The sequence below is a fragment of the Oncorhynchus nerka genome, linkage group LG26 (assembly GCF_034236695.1).
Source record: "Oncorhynchus nerka isolate Pitt River linkage group LG26, Oner_Uvic_2.0, whole genome shotgun sequence".
Classification (NCBI taxonomy): domain Eukaryota; kingdom Metazoa; phylum Chordata; class Actinopteri; order Salmoniformes; family Salmonidae; genus Oncorhynchus; species Oncorhynchus nerka.
Genome location: NC_088421.1, coordinates 19,075,775 through 19,095,889, shown reverse-complemented (window position 1 = coordinate 19,095,889; position 20,115 = coordinate 19,075,775). Strand labels below are relative to the sequence as shown.

The 20,115-nt window shown below is 44.0% G+C and overlaps 1 protein-coding gene across 1 annotated transcript; it reads left to right on the top strand.

Moving 5' to 3' along the window:
• Positions 1-14,850: 14,850 nt before the first annotated feature.
• Positions 14,851-16,454, top strand: LOC115110625 (permeability factor 2-like). The gene is made up of 4 exons (XM_029636438.2): positions 14,851-15,089; positions 15,439-15,571; positions 15,818-15,904; positions 16,088-16,454. Exons 1-4 carry the CDS (start codon positions 15,026-15,028, stop codon positions 16,095-16,097), a joined length of 294 nt encoding a protein of 97 aa, XP_029492298.1. The 5' UTR covers positions 14,851-15,025; the 3' UTR covers positions 16,098-16,454.
• The last annotated feature ends 3,661 nt before the right edge of the window (positions 16,455-20,115 follow it).

The window sequence follows — 20,115 nt, the reverse complement described above, 5'->3', positions numbered from 1 at the left end:
AAAGTTTACCCTGGAAAGCCAGCGGACCTCGGCATGATAAAGCACCTGCTGGTGCTCCCTCCCCATATCCCACAATTTCAGTGTACATTTCAGTGTACTATCCCACAATTTCAGTGTACATATCAATCGCAGCAGGGAGTATGAGATCCTCTGCGCTGGTGTGGGCTTTTTTGCACTTAGCAATATGCTGGGCCACAAGGTATGATGCGCAAAGTGACTTTTCTTGTACTGTGCATACCTTGTTCAATGACTCTTGTGAGGCCTCCAGATATTGACATTTCCTTTTAAAAAAGTCAGCTGTCTATCTTTATGGCTTGGATGCTTGGTGCCCAGATGCCTTTTCATTTTGGAAGGTTTCATGCTCTCATTAGCTAACAGCTCATTGCATAGGACCCACTTCGGGCTACACCAGCGGAGGCTCCTCAGAGGAGGAAGGGGAGGATCATCCTCCTCAGTGAAATTCCATAAAAATACAATTAGTGAAACATTAAAAAAGTGATCCTTTTTAATAAAACTATACTAAATATATTCATATGTTACCAAATATTAATATATATATACAGCTACTGTCGCCTCTATCCTCCTCTGGCTACATAGACTTCAATACAAAACCCATCCAATCATAAAATTAGGATCAGGGAATGAACCAAGTGTGTTGTATTGGGATTGTTCCACAGAGCACTATGGGGGTTCTCTGTGTAAAGAATCCCTTTCATTCTCTGGGGTACACAGAAAAGGTGCACATTAAAAGCGAGGGTCCACCTCTGCCTGAGATCTGTTTCATGAAGAAGGATAAAAAGGGGAGGGCGTTCAACACCAACCAGTATCAAAAGTACTGGCAATGCTTGCTTTATGGAAAGGTTGAGCCTTGGTCGAAAGGTGGGTACAGTGACCCAAAGAACATCGATCATTCAGCTAAACAAAAGCAGGAAGCATAAAAATGGCCATATCAGATTCAAGCTTCTGGGAAAAATCTGCATTGATTATGACAAAGGTCTGCATATTCAAACACAACGAGAAGTAAGAAGAAAAAGGGATGTTCTTAAGCGGTTTATCAACACCACTGCGCCTTTGGGCATGGAAGAATGTGACCAGTGGGAAAGTTCCGCCAACAAGGGTAACTACAGACACAAGCAAAAACTCATGACATAAATGTTGCAGTAGCCTAGGCCATACCCAAACAAATCTGATATGCTGCATGAGATGAAAACAAGATTATTTTTCAATCTGATCAACTGTAGGCTACTTACAGCCTATGCGCCCTGTCCATCTGGTCAGGGTAAACTAATTGGTAATGTTATATATTTATAGTCCATTGTGTGTCATGAGAAAATGTGAATGTGATCAAATTTTGTTTATATTAAAAATTGGGCTGGCTAGGCTGCCTATACATTTTTAATCCCAAATTATTCACTGGAATTAATCCTCAACATAATACTGATGACAGATGTGAATAAATGTTTTATGAGGCCTACAGTTGCATAGGCCTGTATGATGCAAACATGCATATAGCAAGGTCAGCCCTGTGAGTTCTATCATCTATAAATTGTTGTCTCTGTGTCTGGGTAGAGGAAATCCCCCTCATAATCTAGTCTAAATACAATTAACATGAACAAATATAAGGTAGCTGCAGTTTCACAGGGTTTTCATCCACCCAGGGCCAGGAGTTATTTTTTCAGGAGTAAAAACAACAACATGTGACCTGATTAGGAACAACTGGACCCATCATAGCTCATATAAAACCTTTTTTACAACTGATTAATCACTGTCATACCTTATAGAGTTTTCCTAGTTAGGTTAACATATAAGGAAAAACTTCACGCCCCAGGGGGTTAAACTTGCCCCACCACTCTGGGACCTATGGTGCCAACAGTCTGCTTGCAGTTGTCAGGTATATGGATGATCAGGGCTTTATTCAGTAATGTTTCTTGGGCTACTTTAATGTGTCAAGTGTGCGAGATGCGCAGTCTGTGTTTGACTTACTGAATTTTGAGATGTCTGAGTTTATCTTCATAGAGAAACTTGATGTCCAAACCTACGATAGAGCAGCTGTAGTGAAATGTATCTAAGTCCCCTCCTGTTCCCTGATTAAGAGGTGATGACTACTCCACTCCACTCTGCTACCATTGTCAACTCTCTCCTGACATGAACTGAAGCCAAGTCTCATGTGCCTGCTCATCCACTGGCACATTGAATGTTTCCCCTCCAAGCACTGTGAGTACCCCTATCAATTTTCTCTCATTATTGTATGCAGAGTCAATCACATACAAACAAAATCACATTATTACACATCAATGATTTTACTTCTTACTTGGACTAACTCATTCTTAGCTCTTTTGTCTAACTGTGTAGTGTATTGTATTATTGTTTGTTTGTCTTCCCAGTCAAATCCTGTCCTGCACCGGTCAAGCCTCTGAACACCTCAACTCATGCCTCATACAATCACTGCTGTGATCCCTTTCCAACACAGTATGTAGCCCTCTCATTCCCATTCCCCATAATATTGTACTATAAATTATTATTAAATTCTTTAGGTTAAAATAATTAGTATTTGAAACACACTTTGTTGTCTCTGTGCTTTCCGCACCTATACCGTGTGTCTCCCATCCTCCTCAATTTTTCAAGTCACCTGCCTCCACTGGTCCAAACTCACCCTGACTTTCTATATATGTAAAACCATATTTGATGAAGTCTGGGTGGTATTTTCTCTTCTTGACAGGGACTGGGTTGTCTGCCTTGTTGTTGACATTGGAAGCAGCAGTAGAAGAAGAGGGAGCTACACGTTTTAAAAACTTGTCCATGATTTTACTCTGACAGCTAGCCTACATGAGTTAAACGACAGCTAACTATCCACATGTGCAATGCTTGCAGAACACATCTGCATATTTAGCTGTCAATCAAGCTAGCTGTCAGAAGAAGATCTGTATTATCTGATTGGACGTGTCACATTTTAAACAAAACAATGTGGCAGAATGAAATGTTTATTGGATCAGTGTGTCAAATCAAATGTTTATTGGTCACATACACATATTTTGCAGATGTTATTGTGGGTGTAGCGAAATGCCTGTGTGTGTGTCGAGAAATCTGTCATTTCATTGGATCAGTGTGTGTGTGGGGGGTGAGAACGTTATTGTATTGGTCAGTTAGTGAGTGCAGCGCAAAAACCCTCAGAGTGATGCACTGCATGTGTTATGGCTCGTCTACACTAGTACACGGTAAATTGCTGAGTGCCGCTTAGGCCGCTTTGTCAGTTTATAGCAGCATGTTAGATTGTGTGTCAAGAATTCAGCATAGCAAGTTTGTATGAAGGTCTGGTTATTAAATGGGTAAATAGTTTAATCCATTCTCCATTTCATGAATTTATTCAGAGGTAAATAGTAATATGCTCTAAAACGCTCTGGTGACAAACACACTTTGCTGCCCTGTTTCCAATCGTCCACATGGCTCAGGGAACCTATTCAAGCAAATAAATATATTTAGAATAAAAAAAAACTGATGTATTATTAGCTAAATAGCTAACGTAAACTCACATAAACTCGTACATTGCCTTGGTCCGTACAATTGCCCTTATTTTAGCGCCCCAAAAACGTAATACTTCCAGATCAACTGTAATGTCAATACCATTGTAAAGCACAATTTCTCCCCTTTCCAACAGAATCCATTACATGACCTAAACGCTGCCCGTTTTTGCATAATTCAACAAGGCAATGAGCCTGGTCTTTTTAAAAATGGCGGGTGGGGAAGCGAAACCAATGCGTGATAGTGAGAAGGAGAGATGTTGTGTGGGAAAATTGCATTTTTTTCACTCGATCTGTCCAACTTATCACCTTATCGCCTCTAAAATATAAATAAAACACTATAAAGAGTTTATATAATGTGTCATTACATACCCATTTGAAGGTTTGTTTCGAATTTGAATCGGGTTTAGGGCGGTGCTAAAGTGATCTTAGAAGTAAACAGCGGCTTTGAGAATGATGATCGCATGCAATGATGATGAAAAAAATGCCTAGGTATCCCCCCCTCTTACCCCTGTCACTGTCCATTTCTTGTTTTGAAAGGATGAGAGAAGTGCTACACCTGGTGGAGAGAGATTGTAAGACAGAAATAGTTGCTTTATGCGTGCTGTACGTTACGACATGACACGTCAAGATGTAACAGAGGGTCATTTTTAAAAACTTTTCTCCAATACTATAGAGCCATTACCATGTCGATCAACGCTTGAATAGAAACCTAGTTCACACCCCCGACTTTGACGTCAACAAAGTCGCTACAGTCCCATTAGTTTTCTTTGTAGCACATTTGTACGGAATGGGGTGGGTTTACGTTACAGTGCAATCTAACTCAAATGAGCTGCTAACGTAACTAGCTAGCTATCTAGACAACTTTACATACTGTATAGATAACGTTAGATAGCTAAGTGAATTAAATATCACCAGCTACCTAACTTCATATTGGCTAGCTATCTTGACGTATTTATCACTGTTAAAAACAAACTCCAAATGTATTTGTAGGTAGCTAGCTAACAGCCATGAAGGAGGGTGAAAGGATAGCAGCACCCACTGTCAAAGTGAGAAAGTAGGTTATTCTGGATAGGGCATGTACATTTGTGTAGTTCCAGTCCCTAGAAGTGAGGATGGAGATAATAGTAACATAATATTCAGTGTGGTCTAATGAAGTCTGTTTCTTGTGAGGTTTTCTGTCCTCAGATACAGAGAGCTGTGAAAGCCAGTCTGCAGATGAATAGGTCCCAATGAAGAGCAGTGGTTCTCAGTCCTGGTCCTGTGGACTCAAAGGAGTGCACATTTTTGTTTTTGCCTTAGCACTACACAGCTGATTCAAATGATCAACTCATCATCAAGCTTCAAGTGGTATTTATGTATTCATGCTATCCTAATATGATCCTGCTATTGTCACATGCTACCCATGCACATGTGTGTGCACATGCATCTATCTATCCAATGTTATCATGATTTGTTATAAGTGATATCACACTTTAGTAATCCACAATGACCTGGTGATGTAAAAGTTGAATAATGATATTATCTTCCATATTCCTACAGATACCTTTCGGTGACCAGGGCTATCTGGGACTGCCTCCTGGAGGAATTCAGGAGGCAGCAAGAGAGGCAATATGTGTGCGGGAGATATTCACCTCCTACTTCTTCGAAGAGGGTGCTGTTCCCAGGCAACACCATAGACTACACGATGCACAACCAAAGGCTTTTTTAAGAGCCATCCACATTGCAATAAGAGTATTATTCCATGTACAGTATGTAGCTATGTCAACTGCAGTTATTCATTTCCCAGTTTCTATCCCTTTGATTTCTACTTCTCAGGTGAGGGTGCTGTTTAGGTAAGGGTGTGATGTATGTACAAAAACAAAACAGGTCATTTTTATTGAAAACAAATTGAACAATTAGACACCTTATAACCCACACCTACACACTCATGTATCAATCTGATTGATGGATTGTGTTGTGTAGTAAGCAGGCTCAGGTGGATAACTGTGGCTCCTTCCACCTTCAAAGAATAGGCAAGAGGACCAACCATGGAGAATAGCAAGACACTTAATTATTTCTACAACTACTCTATAGTAGTTATTTGTCCTCATGTGCCTGTGCTTGTTTTTCAAGATAAAATAGTCTGCTGCCACTTAGTGTGGACACCAGGTGAGGCCACACACACAGATTACTGTTGAACACTGTCTCTTTAACTACCTTATTTTCTCAATAACAGTCTCTCTCCTTCACTTCACCCCTCTCTCTTCTTCTACCGAAATCCAAGAGGTTATATCAGCTGTGTCGGTGAAACCCTTACGCACCTGAACTGGCTACATAGAGGGCACAGCATGATCAGAGGTAAGAGGTCACTTGGTCGGGTCAACAGGAAGTATTATTAAAGAGGTGCTTTACATTGAAATACAGATAGAGATGTAGTAGTCGCAGAGTTAATGATCTAAGGTCAGTTTTGCATTTCACCTCCTGATGATTATGATGACTGACAGTGTCAGAATAAAAACACAAAGCATAAACATGCTATCTCTCGCTCCCCATCTGTCTCTCGTCTGCAGGTATGTTTTGATGTGAGAGAGGATGCCAATCCCCAGTCGTATCATCGCCACCTCACCTGCTCTTAAGATAACCTTCAGGTCGACTGGGAGCCAAATGCTGGTTAGGAGACACCACTAGAAACACTATTATGTAATTGTGATGAACTGAGAGAACATTAGGGTAGCACTGTGATCCATTAACCATATGGCGTCTTCCCTACTCCTCTGTTCTTACCTCTTTCCCTTAGTCTTTTACACCTCTCGCAACCTCTTTCTTCCTCTTTTTATAATGCACACCAGATGCGCATTGAAGTACAGATTGAACTTGTATTTATGTAGCCTGGAAAAAAATAAACTCAGCACAGGACACAAACTAATTTGGGGTTGTTGATTCTGTCAAAGCTTACATTTAAAATAGGATAATGTAGGAGGGAAATCACCGCAAGGTGAAGTCACCATAAAGTAAAGTTAATTCTAAATCACAATCAAGTGAAATAAATCTGTTAGTAAAGTGCATAAAAACAATCTGAGTGCAATAAGTGAAATGCATAAACGGTAGTGGCTCTGCTTTCTATAGAAAAACAAGAAAATACAGAGACCACAATGTTCTCAGTTAGAATGGACTTTCTAACATTTCAAATATCTGGGTACAAGATGTCCATAAACCTAATGAGACTGTGCATGAAAAACAAAATAAATGTCATAAAGAAATATGAGTACTTACAAACACACTGTCCACGTGATACCCTAACCCCACATGGAACAGTAGATCCTCATCTTACACATACTGCACTGGGAGAAATGTCATATCAACAGATAAGTTACAATTCAAAAATGAAACAAAATACAAAAGACTGAAGCTTTACACAAAACAAAATGTAATTTTGACAATTACTCACGCTTTACAGTTGGCAGGTAGCGTTCTCCTGGTATCCATCAAACCCAGATTTGTCCGTCAGATTGCCAGATGGTGAAGTGTGATTCATTATTCCATCCAGAAAATGTGTTTTCACTGCTGCAGAGTCCACTTTACACCTCGCCAGTCGATGTTTGGTGGTGTGCATGGTGATCTTAGGCTTGTGTGCGGCTGCTCGGCCATGGAAACCCATTTTATGAAGCTCCAGAGGAATAGTTATTGTGCTGACGTTGCTTCAAGATGCAATTTGGAACTCACTAGTGAATGTTGCAACAGAGGACAGAAGATTTTTATGAAATTTGATTCCAACTGACTTCTTGGAAAGGTGGCATCCTATGACGGTGCCACGTTGAAAGTCACTGAGCTCTTCAGTAAGGCCATTTTAATGCCAATGTTTGTCTATGGAGATTGCATGGCTGTGTGCTCAATTTGATACATTTGTCAGCAACGGGCGTCGCTGAAATAGCCGAATCCACAAATTTGAAGGGCTGTTCACATACTTTTGTATATATAGTGTATGATCAGGGCCGGCCCAAGTCTTCTATGTTTTAAAGTTAATTTCCTGCAATTCTATACATTTTGCCATTGAGTATAGAGGAAATATTGCCATTTTAAAGCAAGTTTTCTGCAATTCTACACATTTTGCTATGTGTCAGAGAGAACATTCAGAAATTGTATAACTAATTTCATGCAATTTGGGCTAGGGCCAGCTCTGCTCCGACAGCTCACTAACAGCATCACAACAAAACACACATATGCTTTTGTTGAAGTAAATACTTATTTCCCTCTCACACTATCGGTTCCTCAGTGTGGTCTAATCCTGCCCCCTCCATTGTCCACTGCCCACCCTTTTCCCATCGTAAGCCCCGTCTCAAAGGCCCTGGTGTGGTATCACTTCATGATTTTGCCCAATAGAACATCCGATGGAGGCAGTAGGCTAGTTGAAACACACACTTTAATCCCAAATCACCCCCTTCCCCTCCATTTGCGTGTTCACGCACAAGCCCCTAAACTGAAGGAGCAAAACTTATCGAGGGTGTTGTAGTATCTAATTAGACCCTCCCGTAGACACTTCTATTGAGCCTGCAACGCTGCCGCCTTCGTAGCGAATTAGAATACCATAAGGAACAGTGTTATTTTTGAGTTTGCGCAATTTCACACAAGAATGGAGAAGCGTGACTAATTATATGACACGTGCATTTGTTTATGTCTGAATTCTAGACTTGACAAACACAAAAGATGAGATACCTATGAAATTAAATGTTTAAGTGTTAGCCTACTGATATTTTATCATTTAAAGGTGGAACATCAATTGTCCTGAAGTTTACTGATCCCCTCACCACTCAATTCAAGGGGCTTTATTGGGTAGGCCGTCATTGTAGATAATAATTTGTCCTTAACTGACTTGCCTAGTTAAATAAAGGTAAAAAGAATTGCCAAAGCACCACTCTGGAAGTCACCCTTGGAGTTTCGTCAGCAACACGTGACAACAGAGGGCACTATGAGCGATTTGGTAGGAGTGAGACGGTGGTTTGGGAATAAGAAGAGCTGCATTCCAAACACTTAAAAGACACACCCTTTCCCCTCAAATGAAGTGGATACTTCTGATGTCTGACGAGTTGACACTTGCAGGGCAAGGGAAGAATTAATTAACTTTAAATGGACCACTGTTGTGTTTTCAGTCATCATTTTGTTAGTGGATGTACAATGATTGCGAATTGAATTATAAGGCATTTCGTGCCCGGAGTGAACATAATTGTACACTCGCAAACTCGATGAAACACGAGAGCTGAGGTGCCTAAATTGCCAATTTCTTTTGCCTGGCTAGTCATTTGGGCTGACTACAGAGATGGCTGCGGGGATTTGCCCAAGGGCATAAGGCAAAGTGGAGGAGGGTGCCTTTCATGTGTTTGAAAGTCATTTCTGTGATTAAACTTGTCCCGATCACATGACCTGGCCAGCAAAAAAAACAATGGGCGCATTCTTATCTCTTGTCAAACTATTTTAAAGTGTGTTGTATTATGGGGATACAAATTGTCTGACCTACATGTCGACTGCATGAACTTGACAAAAATCATGTGATCAAAGGTAATCATGTTTCGACTGCGGCCATCACTTGCATTGTCAATTGTCAATCAATCAAATCAAATCGTATTTGTCACATGCGCCGAATACAACACACGTGAAAAGCTTTCTTACAAGCCCTTAACCAACAATGCATTTCAAGAAAGAGTTAGGAAAATATTTACAAAATAAACTAATGCAAAATATAATAAAAAGTAACAATAAAACAAGGTTATATACAGGGGGTACCAGTACCGAGACAGTGTGCGGGGTACAGGTTAGTCGAGGTCATTTGTACATGTAGGTATGGGTAAAGTGACTATGCTTAGATGATAGACAGCATGTAGCAGCAGTCTAAAAACAAATGGGGGGTGTCAATGTAAATAGTCCGGGTGGCCATTTGATTAATTGTTCAGCAGTCTTATGGCTTAGGGGTAGACGCTGTTAAGAATCCTTTTGGTCCTAGACTTGGAGCTCTGGTACCGCTTGCCTTGCGGTAGCAGAGAGAACAGTCTATGATTTGGGTGACTGGAGTCTTTGACAGTTTTTGGGGCCTTCCTCTGACACCGCCTAGTCTATAGGTCTTGGATGGCAGGAAGCTTGGCCCCAGGGATGTACTGGGCTGTACGCACTACCCTCTGTAGCGCCTTACGATCAGATGCCTTGCAGTTGCCATACCAGGCGGTGATGCAGCAGGTCAGGATACTCTCGATGGTGCAGATGTAGAACTTTTTGAGGATCTGAGGTCTCATGCCAAATATTTTTCAGGTGTTGCCGTGCCCTCTTCACGACTGTCTTGGTGTGTTTGGACCATGATAGTTCATTGGTGATGTGGACCCCAAGGAACTTGAAACTCTCGACCCGCTCCACTACAGCCCCTTCAATGTTAATGGTTCTCTCACACCAATTGATTGTACAATGTACACATATATATTTTCAGTTTGTGAGTGTGTAAATATGAGGGTTGGAGACGTTTATTTGGACATAATAAAGAAAAACTTTTGTAAACAATGGGAATACTGCCATTTTGCACTGAGCCTTGCGTTTGGAAAACCACATCAGTAGCTAGGTTTCCATCCTATTGGTGACAGATTTTCATGCAAATATTATGAGAAAAAAAGAAGGAACCCGCACACTGCTCTTGATAGTATCACTGCTCTTTAATCATTTACATTACATTTAAGTCATTTAGCAGACGCTCTTATCCAGAGCGACTTACAAATTGGTGCTTTCACCTTATGACATCCAGTGGAACAGCCACTTTACAATAGTGCATCTAGGTCTTTAAGGGGGAGGGGGAGAAGGATTACTTTATCCTATCCTAGGTATTCCTTAAAGAGGTGGGGTTTCAGGTGTCTCCGGAAGGTGGTGATTGACTCCGCTGTCCTGGCGTCGTGAGGGAGTTTGTTCCACCATTGGGGGCCAGAGCAGCGAACAGTTTTGACTGGGCTGAGCGGGAACTGTACTTCCTCAGTGGTAGGGAGGCGAGCAGGCCAGAGGTGGATGAACGCAGTGCCCTTGTTTGGGTGTAGGGCCTGATCAGAGCCTGGAGGTAGTGAGGTGCCGTTCCCCTCACAGCTCCGTAGGCAAGCACCATGGTCTTGTAGCGGATGCGAGCTTCAACTGGAAGCCAGTGGAGAGAGCGGAGGAGCGGGGTGACGTGAGAGAACTTGGGAAGGTTGAACACCAGACGGGCTGCGGCGTTCTGGATGAGTTGTAGGGGTTTAATGGCACAGGCAGGGAGCCCAGCCAACAGCGAGTTGCAGTAATCCAGACGGGAGATGACAAGTGCCTGGATTAGACCTGCGCCGCTTCCTGTGTGAGGCAGGGTCGTACTCTGCGGATGTTGTAGAGCATGAACCTACAGGAACGGGCCACCGCCTTGATGTTATTTGAGAACGACAGGGTGTTGTCCAGGATCACGCCAAGGTTCTTAGCGCCTGGGACGAGGACACAATGGAGTTGTCAACCGTGATGGCGAGATCATGGAACGGGCAGTCCTTCCCCGGGAGGAAGAGCAGCTCCGTCTTGCCGAGGTTCAGCTTGAGGTGATGATCCGTCATCCACACTGATATGTCTGCCAGACATGCAGAGATGCGATTCGCCACCTGGTCGTCAGAAGGGGGAAAGGAGAAGATTAATTGTGTGTCGTCTGCATAGCAATGATAGGAGAGACCATGTGAGGTTATGACAGAGCCAAGTGACTTGGTGTATAGCGAGAATAGGAGAGGGCCTAGAACAGAGCCCTGGGGGACACCAGTGGTGAGAGCACGTGGTGAGGAGACGGATTCTCGCCACGCCACCTGGTAGGAGCGACCTGTCAGGTAGGACGCAATCCAAGCGTGGGGGCCGCGCCGGGAGATGCCCAACTCGGAGAGGGTGGAGAGGAGGATCTGATGGTTCACAGTATCGAAGGCAGCCGATAGGTCTAGAAGGATGAGAGCAGAGGAGAGAGAGTTAGCTTTAGCAGTGCGGAGCGCCTCCGTGATACAGAGAAGAGCAGTCTCAGTTGAATGACTAGTCTTGAAACCTGACTGATTTGGATCAAGAAGGTCATTCTGAGAGAGATAGCGGGAGAGCTGGCCAAGGACGGCACGTTCAAGAGTTTTGGAGAGAAAAGAAAGAAGGGATACTGGTCTGTAGTTGTTGACATCGGAGGGATCGAGTGTAGGTTTTTTCAGAAGGGGTGCAACTCTCGCTCTCTTGAAGACGGGAGGGACGTAGCCAGCGGTCAGGGATGAGTTGATGAGCGAGGTGAGGTAAGGGAGAAGGTCACCGGAGATGGTCTGGAGAAGAGAGGAGGGGATAGGGTCAAGCGGGCAGGTTGTTGGGCGGCCGGCCGTCACAAGACGCGAGATGTCATCTGGAGAGAGAGGGGAGAAAGAGGTCAGAGCACAGGGTAGGGCAGTGTGAGCAGAACCAGCGGTGTCGTTTGACTTAGCAAACGAGGATCGGATGTCGTCGACCTTCTTTTCAAAATGGTTGACGAAGTCATCTGCAGAGAGGGAGGAGGGGGGGGGGAGGGGGAGGAGGATTCAAGAGGGAGGAGAAGGTGGCAAAGAGCTTCCTAGGGTTAGAGGCAGATGCTTGGAATTTAGAGTGGTAGAAAGTGGCTTTAGCAGCAGAGACAGAGGAGGAAAATGTAGAGAGGAGGGAGTGAAAGGATGCCAGGTCTGCAGGGAGGCGAGTTTTCCTCCATTTCCGCTCGGCTGCCCGGAGCCCTGTTCTGTGAGCTCGCAATGAGTCGTCGAGCCACGGAGCGGGAGGGGAGGACCGAGCCGGCCTGGAGGATAGGGGACATAGAGAGTCAAAGGATGCAGAAAGGGAGAGGAGGGTTGAGGAGGCAGAATCAGGAGATAGGTTGGAGAAGGTTTGAGCAGAGGGAAGAGATGATAGGATGGAAGAGGAGAGAGTAGCGGGGAGAGAGAGAGCGAAGGTTGGGACGGCGCGATACCATCCGAGTAGGGGCAGTGGGAAGTGTTGGATGAGAGCGAGAGGGAAAAGGATACAAGGTAGTGGTCGGAGACTTGGAGGGGAGTTGCAATGAGGTTAGTGGAGGAACAGCATCTAGTAAAGATGAGGTCGAGCGTATTGCCTGCCTTGTGAGTAGGGGGAAGGTGAGAGGGTGAGGTCAAAAGAGGAGAGGAGGGAAAGAAGGAGGCAGAGAGGAATGAGTCAAAGGTAGACGTGGGGAGGTTAAAGTCGCCCAGAACTGTGAGAGGTGAGCCGTCCTCAGGAAAGGAGCTTATCAAGGCATCAAGCTCATTGATGAACTCTCCGAGGGAACCTGGAGGGCGATAAATGATAAGGATGTTAAGCTTGAAAGGGCTGGTAACTGTGACAGCATGGAATTCAAAGGAGGCGATAGACAGATGGGTAAGGGGAGAAAGAGAGAATGACCACTTGGGAGAGATGAGGATCCCGGTGCCACCACCCCGCTGACCAGAAGCTCGGGTGTGCGAGAGCACGTGGGCGGACGAAGAGAGAGCAGTAGGAGTAGCAGTGTTGTCTGTGGTGATCCATGTTTCCGTCAGAGCCAAGAAGTCGAGGGACTGGAGGGAGACATAGGCTGAGATGAACTCTGCCTTGTTGGCCGCAGATCGGCAGTTCCAGAGGCTACCGAGACCTGGAACTCCACGTGGGTCGTGCGCGCTGGGACCACCAGATTAGGTGGCTGCGGCCATGCGGTGTGGAGCGTTTGTATGGTCTGTGCAGAGAGGAGAGAACAGGGATAGACAGACACATAGTTGACAGGCTAGAGAAGAGGCTACGCTAATGCAGAGGAGATTGAATGACAAGTGGACTACACGTCTCGAATGTTCAGAATCTAATTGACTAAAATGATTAAAATGATAGAGTACTGCTGGGGTAGGCTAGCTGCGTTGTTGACACTACCCTAATCAAGTCGTACCGTTGAGTGTGAAGTTTCTACAATGCTGCTTATCGGGAGCTAGCTGGCTAGCTAGCAGTGTTGGTTACGTTACGTTGCGTAACGTTAATAAGCTTTACGTATTGGCCTCATGGTCTTCATCAGAACGTTTGTGAGTTTAAAAAAATGTCATCACCCCTAGCCTCACCCACATCTGTTCCACGCATCGAATGGGGTTGGAGTCGATATTATAAAATCGGCATAAAGAGTGTGTTTCCACCAAACTGACTTGTTATTAAGTCAGTGCACGATGACATAGTTCACACAAAATGTACTTTTTCGCTTACGTTTTCATGTACCAAATAAAAATCTAAGTTCAATGTGTTTCAATCGCATTTTCTACTCCGCCGCTATTTTTGTACAAAAATTAAAATGCAACTGTGTCTACTTTGGTCTTGACACATGTACTCTAGCCAACAGCTCACAGATACAGTGAGGGTAGGGTAGGCTACATGATGAGTTTACTATGGATAAGACCGAGAATATTTATATTTGTCAAACAAACAAACATATATTACAGATAGCTATGCGCACACTCCAACACTGGCATAATTTACAAAACAAAACATTTGTGTTTAGTCAGTCTGCCAGATCATGGGCAGTAGAGATGACCAGGGATGTTCTCTTGATATGTAAGTGTGTGCATTACACCATTTTCTTATCCTGCTAAGCATTCAAAATGTAATGAGAACTTTTGGGTGTCAGGGAAATGTATGGGGTAAAAAGTACCTTGTTTTCTTTAGGAATGTAGTGAAGTAAAAGTTGTCAAATACCTCAAAAAATAACTTACGGGGGCCTCCCGGGTGACACAGTGGTCTAGGGCACTGCATTGCAGTGCTAGCTGTGCCACCAGAGACTCTGGGTTCGCGCCCAGGCTCTGTCGCAGCCGGCCGCGACAGGGAGGTCCATGGGGCAATGCACAATTGGCCTAGCGTCGTTCGGGTTAGGAGGGTTTGGTCGGTAGGGATATTCTTGTCTCATTGCACACTAGCGACTCATGTGGCGTGCCAGGCACAGTGGATGCTAACCAAGGTTGCCTCCGACACATTGGTGCGGCTGGCTTCCGGGTTGGATGCGCGCTGTGTTAAGAAGCAGTGCAGCTTGGTTGGGTTGTGTTTCAGAGGACGCATGGCTTTCGACCTTCGTCTCTCCCAAGCCCGTACGGGAGTTGTAGGGATGAGACAAGATAGTAACTACTAACAAATTCAAAAAAATAATAATAATTAAGTAGTACTTTAAAGTATTTTTACTTAAGTACTTTACACCACTGCTGTCACTCAGGAGTAAAATGGAGAAATACCCTGCCTCACTCAGCCAGTCAGCCAAGTCCCCGATTTCACAATCTTCCATATGCCATAATGACTCACTTCCAGAACTCGGCTTTAAAACAGCTCTCCTCACAGCGGAAGATTCAAACTCGCCACAGACAGAGAAGGAAAAAGAGAAAGAAAAAAAGAGAACTCGCAACCGGACTGACAGTAAGAGAAAGATATAACACACTTGTTACCAGCGAGATAACAACACACTTTATTAGAGGATTTCTAGTAGGATCATCTGTAACCCCAAGATGAGCATCAGAATGTCAGCCAGCCTTGTCGTTGTGCTCCTGGCCCTCCTGACCATTACTGAGGGTGAGTTTATATTATTACCTACATCACTCTGACTCAATGCATTGACACCAATGGACATGAATATAATGGTTATGAGCAGTAGGATTACTATTTACCTTTATTGTACTGTATCTTGTATCTTATTGTACATACAAATACATCTGCATCTCTCTCTATATATATGAAATATATACTGTATATATACTTCATATATGCCATTTAACACACGCTTTTATCCAGATCAACTTACAGTCATGTGTGAATGACTCTCTCTCTTTCCCTCTCTCTCACTAATCAAGTGTGTTTGTCATCACGGTGGATAACTGTGTATTCCTTCTACCGCTGACCCTTGACCTCTTACCTCTTTCAGGGATGAGTCTGAGAGGCATGGGGGCGGACCTGCGATGTCGCTGCATTGAGACGGAGAGCAGACGCATTGGTAAACTCATTAAGAAGGTGGAGATGTTCCCTCCCAGCTCGCACTGCAGAGACACTGAGATCATGTGAGTCCTGCTGCTTCCTGATTATAGTCCTATTACACTGGCAAATGCTTACTGTAAAATATGGTTATTATATGATGTTGACATTAAATGTGGTTACTATATAACGTTAACTTAAAAATATATAACTTCAATTAGTCAGCCCTACTCCCTGACTACCATCCAATTTCATTAGCTAATGCTGATAATAAAATGTATTTTTTACCAAGTTTCATGATTGTCTGACTGTGCTGTGTGTCTGTCCTGCAGTGCCACTCTGAGCAAGAGCGGTCAGGAGATTTGTCTGGATGTCAGCGCTCCTTGGGTCAAGAAGGTCATTGAGAAGATGCTGGCCAAGTAAGTACTAGATAGGCTGTATGAGTTTAAGGATGTAAACCGACCTGTTAAAACCACACAGACCTTCATCTTTCTTTATCCCGAGCTTGGGGAATTTTCTTATCTAGCTTCACAAAAAGTTCTGAATCAACTTCACATGGGCAATTATATTGTAATAACATAATCTTTTATTTTCCTCAACAGCAACAAATGAAGAGGGGGAATCATTCCATGAATAGTCTGGAATTCTGAACTGTTACAAGATACAAACCAAATAAGTATTTATAAGATTTATAGCCTGAATTGTATCATTTTCTATCCAGGTTGAAATACAATACTAGATTTAGAGTGGCATGAGACTTTTAAATGAAAAGACAGTCGGTTTCTTATATACAACCAAGTACTATGTACTAAAATTATATTTTATTTTTTATTTATCAATAGTTTTTATTTTGTTGAGATTTACATACATTCCAGTTGTATTGGAATGATTTCGTAATGAACAACATCACATCCTACTTGACCCTCAAACGTATTTATAAAAACCTCAGTATATTTATTGATATATTTATTTAGTTGCCTATTTATTCATATGAAACTGTTGAATCATGTTGAAACTTCCTCTTCAATTCAATTACAATAAATGTGTGGAAAAATCCTCTGAAATCCGTCTCTCGCTGTCTCTATTTCCTGATTATAACTATTACTCCACTTCTAAAATTCAATCACAGCTTTTTACAACAGCTGGACTTAGACACGCCTTATGGCACTTTTCCCTGAAGAAAGGGAGTGTAGAGCATTGTAACAACAATACTAACAAGTAATCATTCAGTAAAAAGAACGACATCTCCTCAAACTAAACCAAAAGTTTGATTTCCATTTGACAGGAAAAGGGCAATTAATTGTTTCCTGTTCTACACAGTGGCCAATGAGCTTGGCTTGGATACAAGTCACTTTAGACTACCCCCATTCCAGAATGGATGATTGTACTTGGATTTTATGTTATTTGAGAAGATTCTCCAGGTGAAGACAGTGTAGACTCCATGTGAAGACAGTGTAGACTCCAGGTGAAGACAGTGTAGACTCCAGGTGAAGACAGTGTAGACTCCAGGTGAAGACAGGACAGGTGAAGACAGTGTAGACTCCAGGTGAAGACAGTGTAGACTCCAGGTGAAGACAGTGTAGACTCCAGGTGAAGACAGTGTAGACTCCATGTGAAGACGGTGTAGACTCCAGGTGAAGACGGTGTAGACTCCAGGTGAAGACGGTGTAGACTCCAGGTGAAGACAGTGTAGACTCCAGATGAAGACGGTGTAGACTTCAGGTGAAGACGGTGTAGACTCCATGTGAAGACAGTGTAGACTCCAGGTGAAGACGGTGTAGACTCCAGGTGAAGACGGTGTAGACTCCAGGTGAAGACGGTGTAGACTTCAGGTGAAGACGGTGTAGACTCCAGATGAAGACGGTGTAGACTTCAGGTGAAGACGGTGTAGACTCCAGGTGAAGACGGTGTAGACTTCAGGTGAAGACGGTGTAGACTCCAGGTGAAGACGGTGTAGACTTCAGGTGAAGACGGTGTAGACTCCAGGTGAAGACAGTGTAGACTCCAGGTGAAGACAGTGTAGACTTCAGGTGAAGACGGTGTAGACTCCAGGTGAAGACGGTGTAGACTTCAGGTGAAGACAGTGTAGACTCCAGGTGAAGACAGGTGAAGACGGTGTAGACTCCAGATGAAGACGGTGTAGACTTCAGGTGAAGACGGTGTAGACTCCAGAAGACTGTAGACTCCAGGTGAAGACGGTGTAGACTTCAGGTGAAGACGGTGTAGACTCCAGGTGAAGACGGTGTAGACTTCAGACAAGACGGTGTAGACTCCAGGTGAAGACGGTGTAGACTTCAGGTGAAGACGGTGTAGACTCCAGGTGAAGACGTGTAGACTCCAGGTGTGAAGACAGTGTAGACTCCAGGTGAAGACGGTGTAGACTTCAGGTGAAGACAGTGTAGACTTCAGGTGAAGACGGTGAAGAAGACAGTGTAGACTCCAGGTGAAGACGGTGTAGACTTCAGGTGAAGGTGAAGAAGACAGTGTAGACTCCAGAAGAAGACGGTGTAGACTTCAGGTGAAGACAGTGTAGACTCCAGACTCCAAGACGGTGTGAAGAAGACAGTGTAGACTCCAGGTGAAGACGGTGTAGACTCCAAGACAGTGTGACTCCAGAAGACAGTGTAGACTCCAGGTGAAGACGGTGTAGACTCCAGGTGAAGACGGTGTAGGTGAAGACGGTGTAGACTTCAGGTGAAGACAGTGTAGACTCCAGATGAAGACGGTGTAGACTTCAGGTGAAGACGGTGTAGACTCCAGGTGAAGACGGTGTAGACTTCAGGTGAAGACGGTGTAGACTCCAGGTGAAGACGGTGTAGACTTCAGGTGAAGACGGTGTAGACTCCAGGTGAAGACAGTGTAGACTCCATGTGAAGACAGTGTAGACTCCAGGTGAAGACGGTGTAGACTCCAGGTGAAGACGGTGTAGACTCCAGGTGAAGACGGTGTAGACTTCAGGTGAAGACAGTGTAGACTCCAGATGAAGACGGTGTAGACTTCAGGTGAAGACGGTGTAGACTCCATGTGAAGACAGACTGGTGAAGACGGTGTAGACTTCAGGTGAAGACAGTGTAGACTCCAGGTGAAGACTGTAGACTTCAGGTGAAGACAGTGAAGACAGAGACTCAGGTGAAGACGGTGTAGACTTCAGGTGAAGACAGTGTAGACTGCAGGAAGACGGTGAAGAAGACAGTGTAGACTTCAGGTGAAGACAGTGTAGACTCCAGGTGAAGACGGTGTAGACTTCAGGAAGACGGTGAACTTCAGACAGTGTAGACTCCAGGTGAAGACGGTGTAGACTCCAGGTGAAGACAGTGTCTCCAGGTGAAGACAGTGAAGACAGTGTAGACTAGACTGCAGGTGAAGACGGTGTAGACTTCAGGCGAAGACAGTGTAGACTTCAGGTGAAGACAGTGTAGACTCCAGGTGAAGACGGTGTAGACTTCAGGTGAAGACAGTGTAGACTTCAGGTGAAGACAGTGTAGACTCCAGGTGAAGACGGTGTAGACTTCAGGTGAAGACAGTGTAGACTCCAGGTGAAGATAGTGTAGACTCCAGGTGAAGACAGTGTAGACTTCAGGTGAAGACGGTGTTGTCTCCAGGTGAAGACGGGGTTGACTCCAGGTGAAGACGGTGTTGTCTCCAGGTGAAGACGGTGTTGACTCCAGGTGAAGAAGACGGTGTAGACGGTGTTGTCTCCAGGTGAACTCCAGGTGAAGACGGTAGACTTGAAGACTCTCAGGTGAAGACAGTGTAGACTTGAAGACAGGTGAAGAAGACAGTGACTCCAGGTGAGACTTCAGGTGAAGACAGTGGACTCCAGATGAAGACGGTGTAGACTTCAGGTGAAGACAGTGTAGACTAGAAGACAGTGTAGACTCCAGGTAAGACAGTACCAGGTGAAGACGGTTGACTTTTAGACTCAGGTGAAGACAGTGTACACTTAGTATCCTGAAGACAGTGTAACCAGATGAGTTTGCTAAACTCACTACTGAAGTTAAATTCTTTTTTTTGGTGGCGTAGCTGGTTAAAGGTGTTTCAAGTGATGTGCGTTTGCAAGACAGAGGACGGGAAATCTAGTCTCAGTGTGAGCTGAAATCATTTTGAAGATCATTTTGAAAGTTAAGACGAAGAAAATGTACATTAAACCTGGCTAGGCATTTCCCCTAATATCATGCTATCCACTCGCCTAAGAAGTTTATGTACAACAAGGAGCTTCAATATGCAATCAAGATAACATGGCAATTCCTCTTTCACCCTAACTCAGCTCTCTCTTTTATCCTCACTCACTTCTGGCTTTGATCCTCACCGCTCTCTTTGGGTCTCAGCCTCTCTCTTTTATCCTCACTCACTTCTGGTGAAGATTTGATTCAGGTCACACAGCTCTCTTTGGGTCTCAGCCTCTCTCTTTTATCCTCACTCACTCAGTCTGAAATCATTTTGCATTTTGATCGTGTACATTAAACCTGCTCTTTCTTTGGGTCTCAGCCTCTCTCTTTAACTCATCCTCTCAGCTCTCTTTGGGTCTCAGCCTCTCTCTTTGGGTCTCAGCCGCTCTCTTTGGGTCTCAGCCTCTCTCTTTGGGTCTCAGCCTCTCTCTTTTATCCTCACTCACTTCTGGCTTTGATCG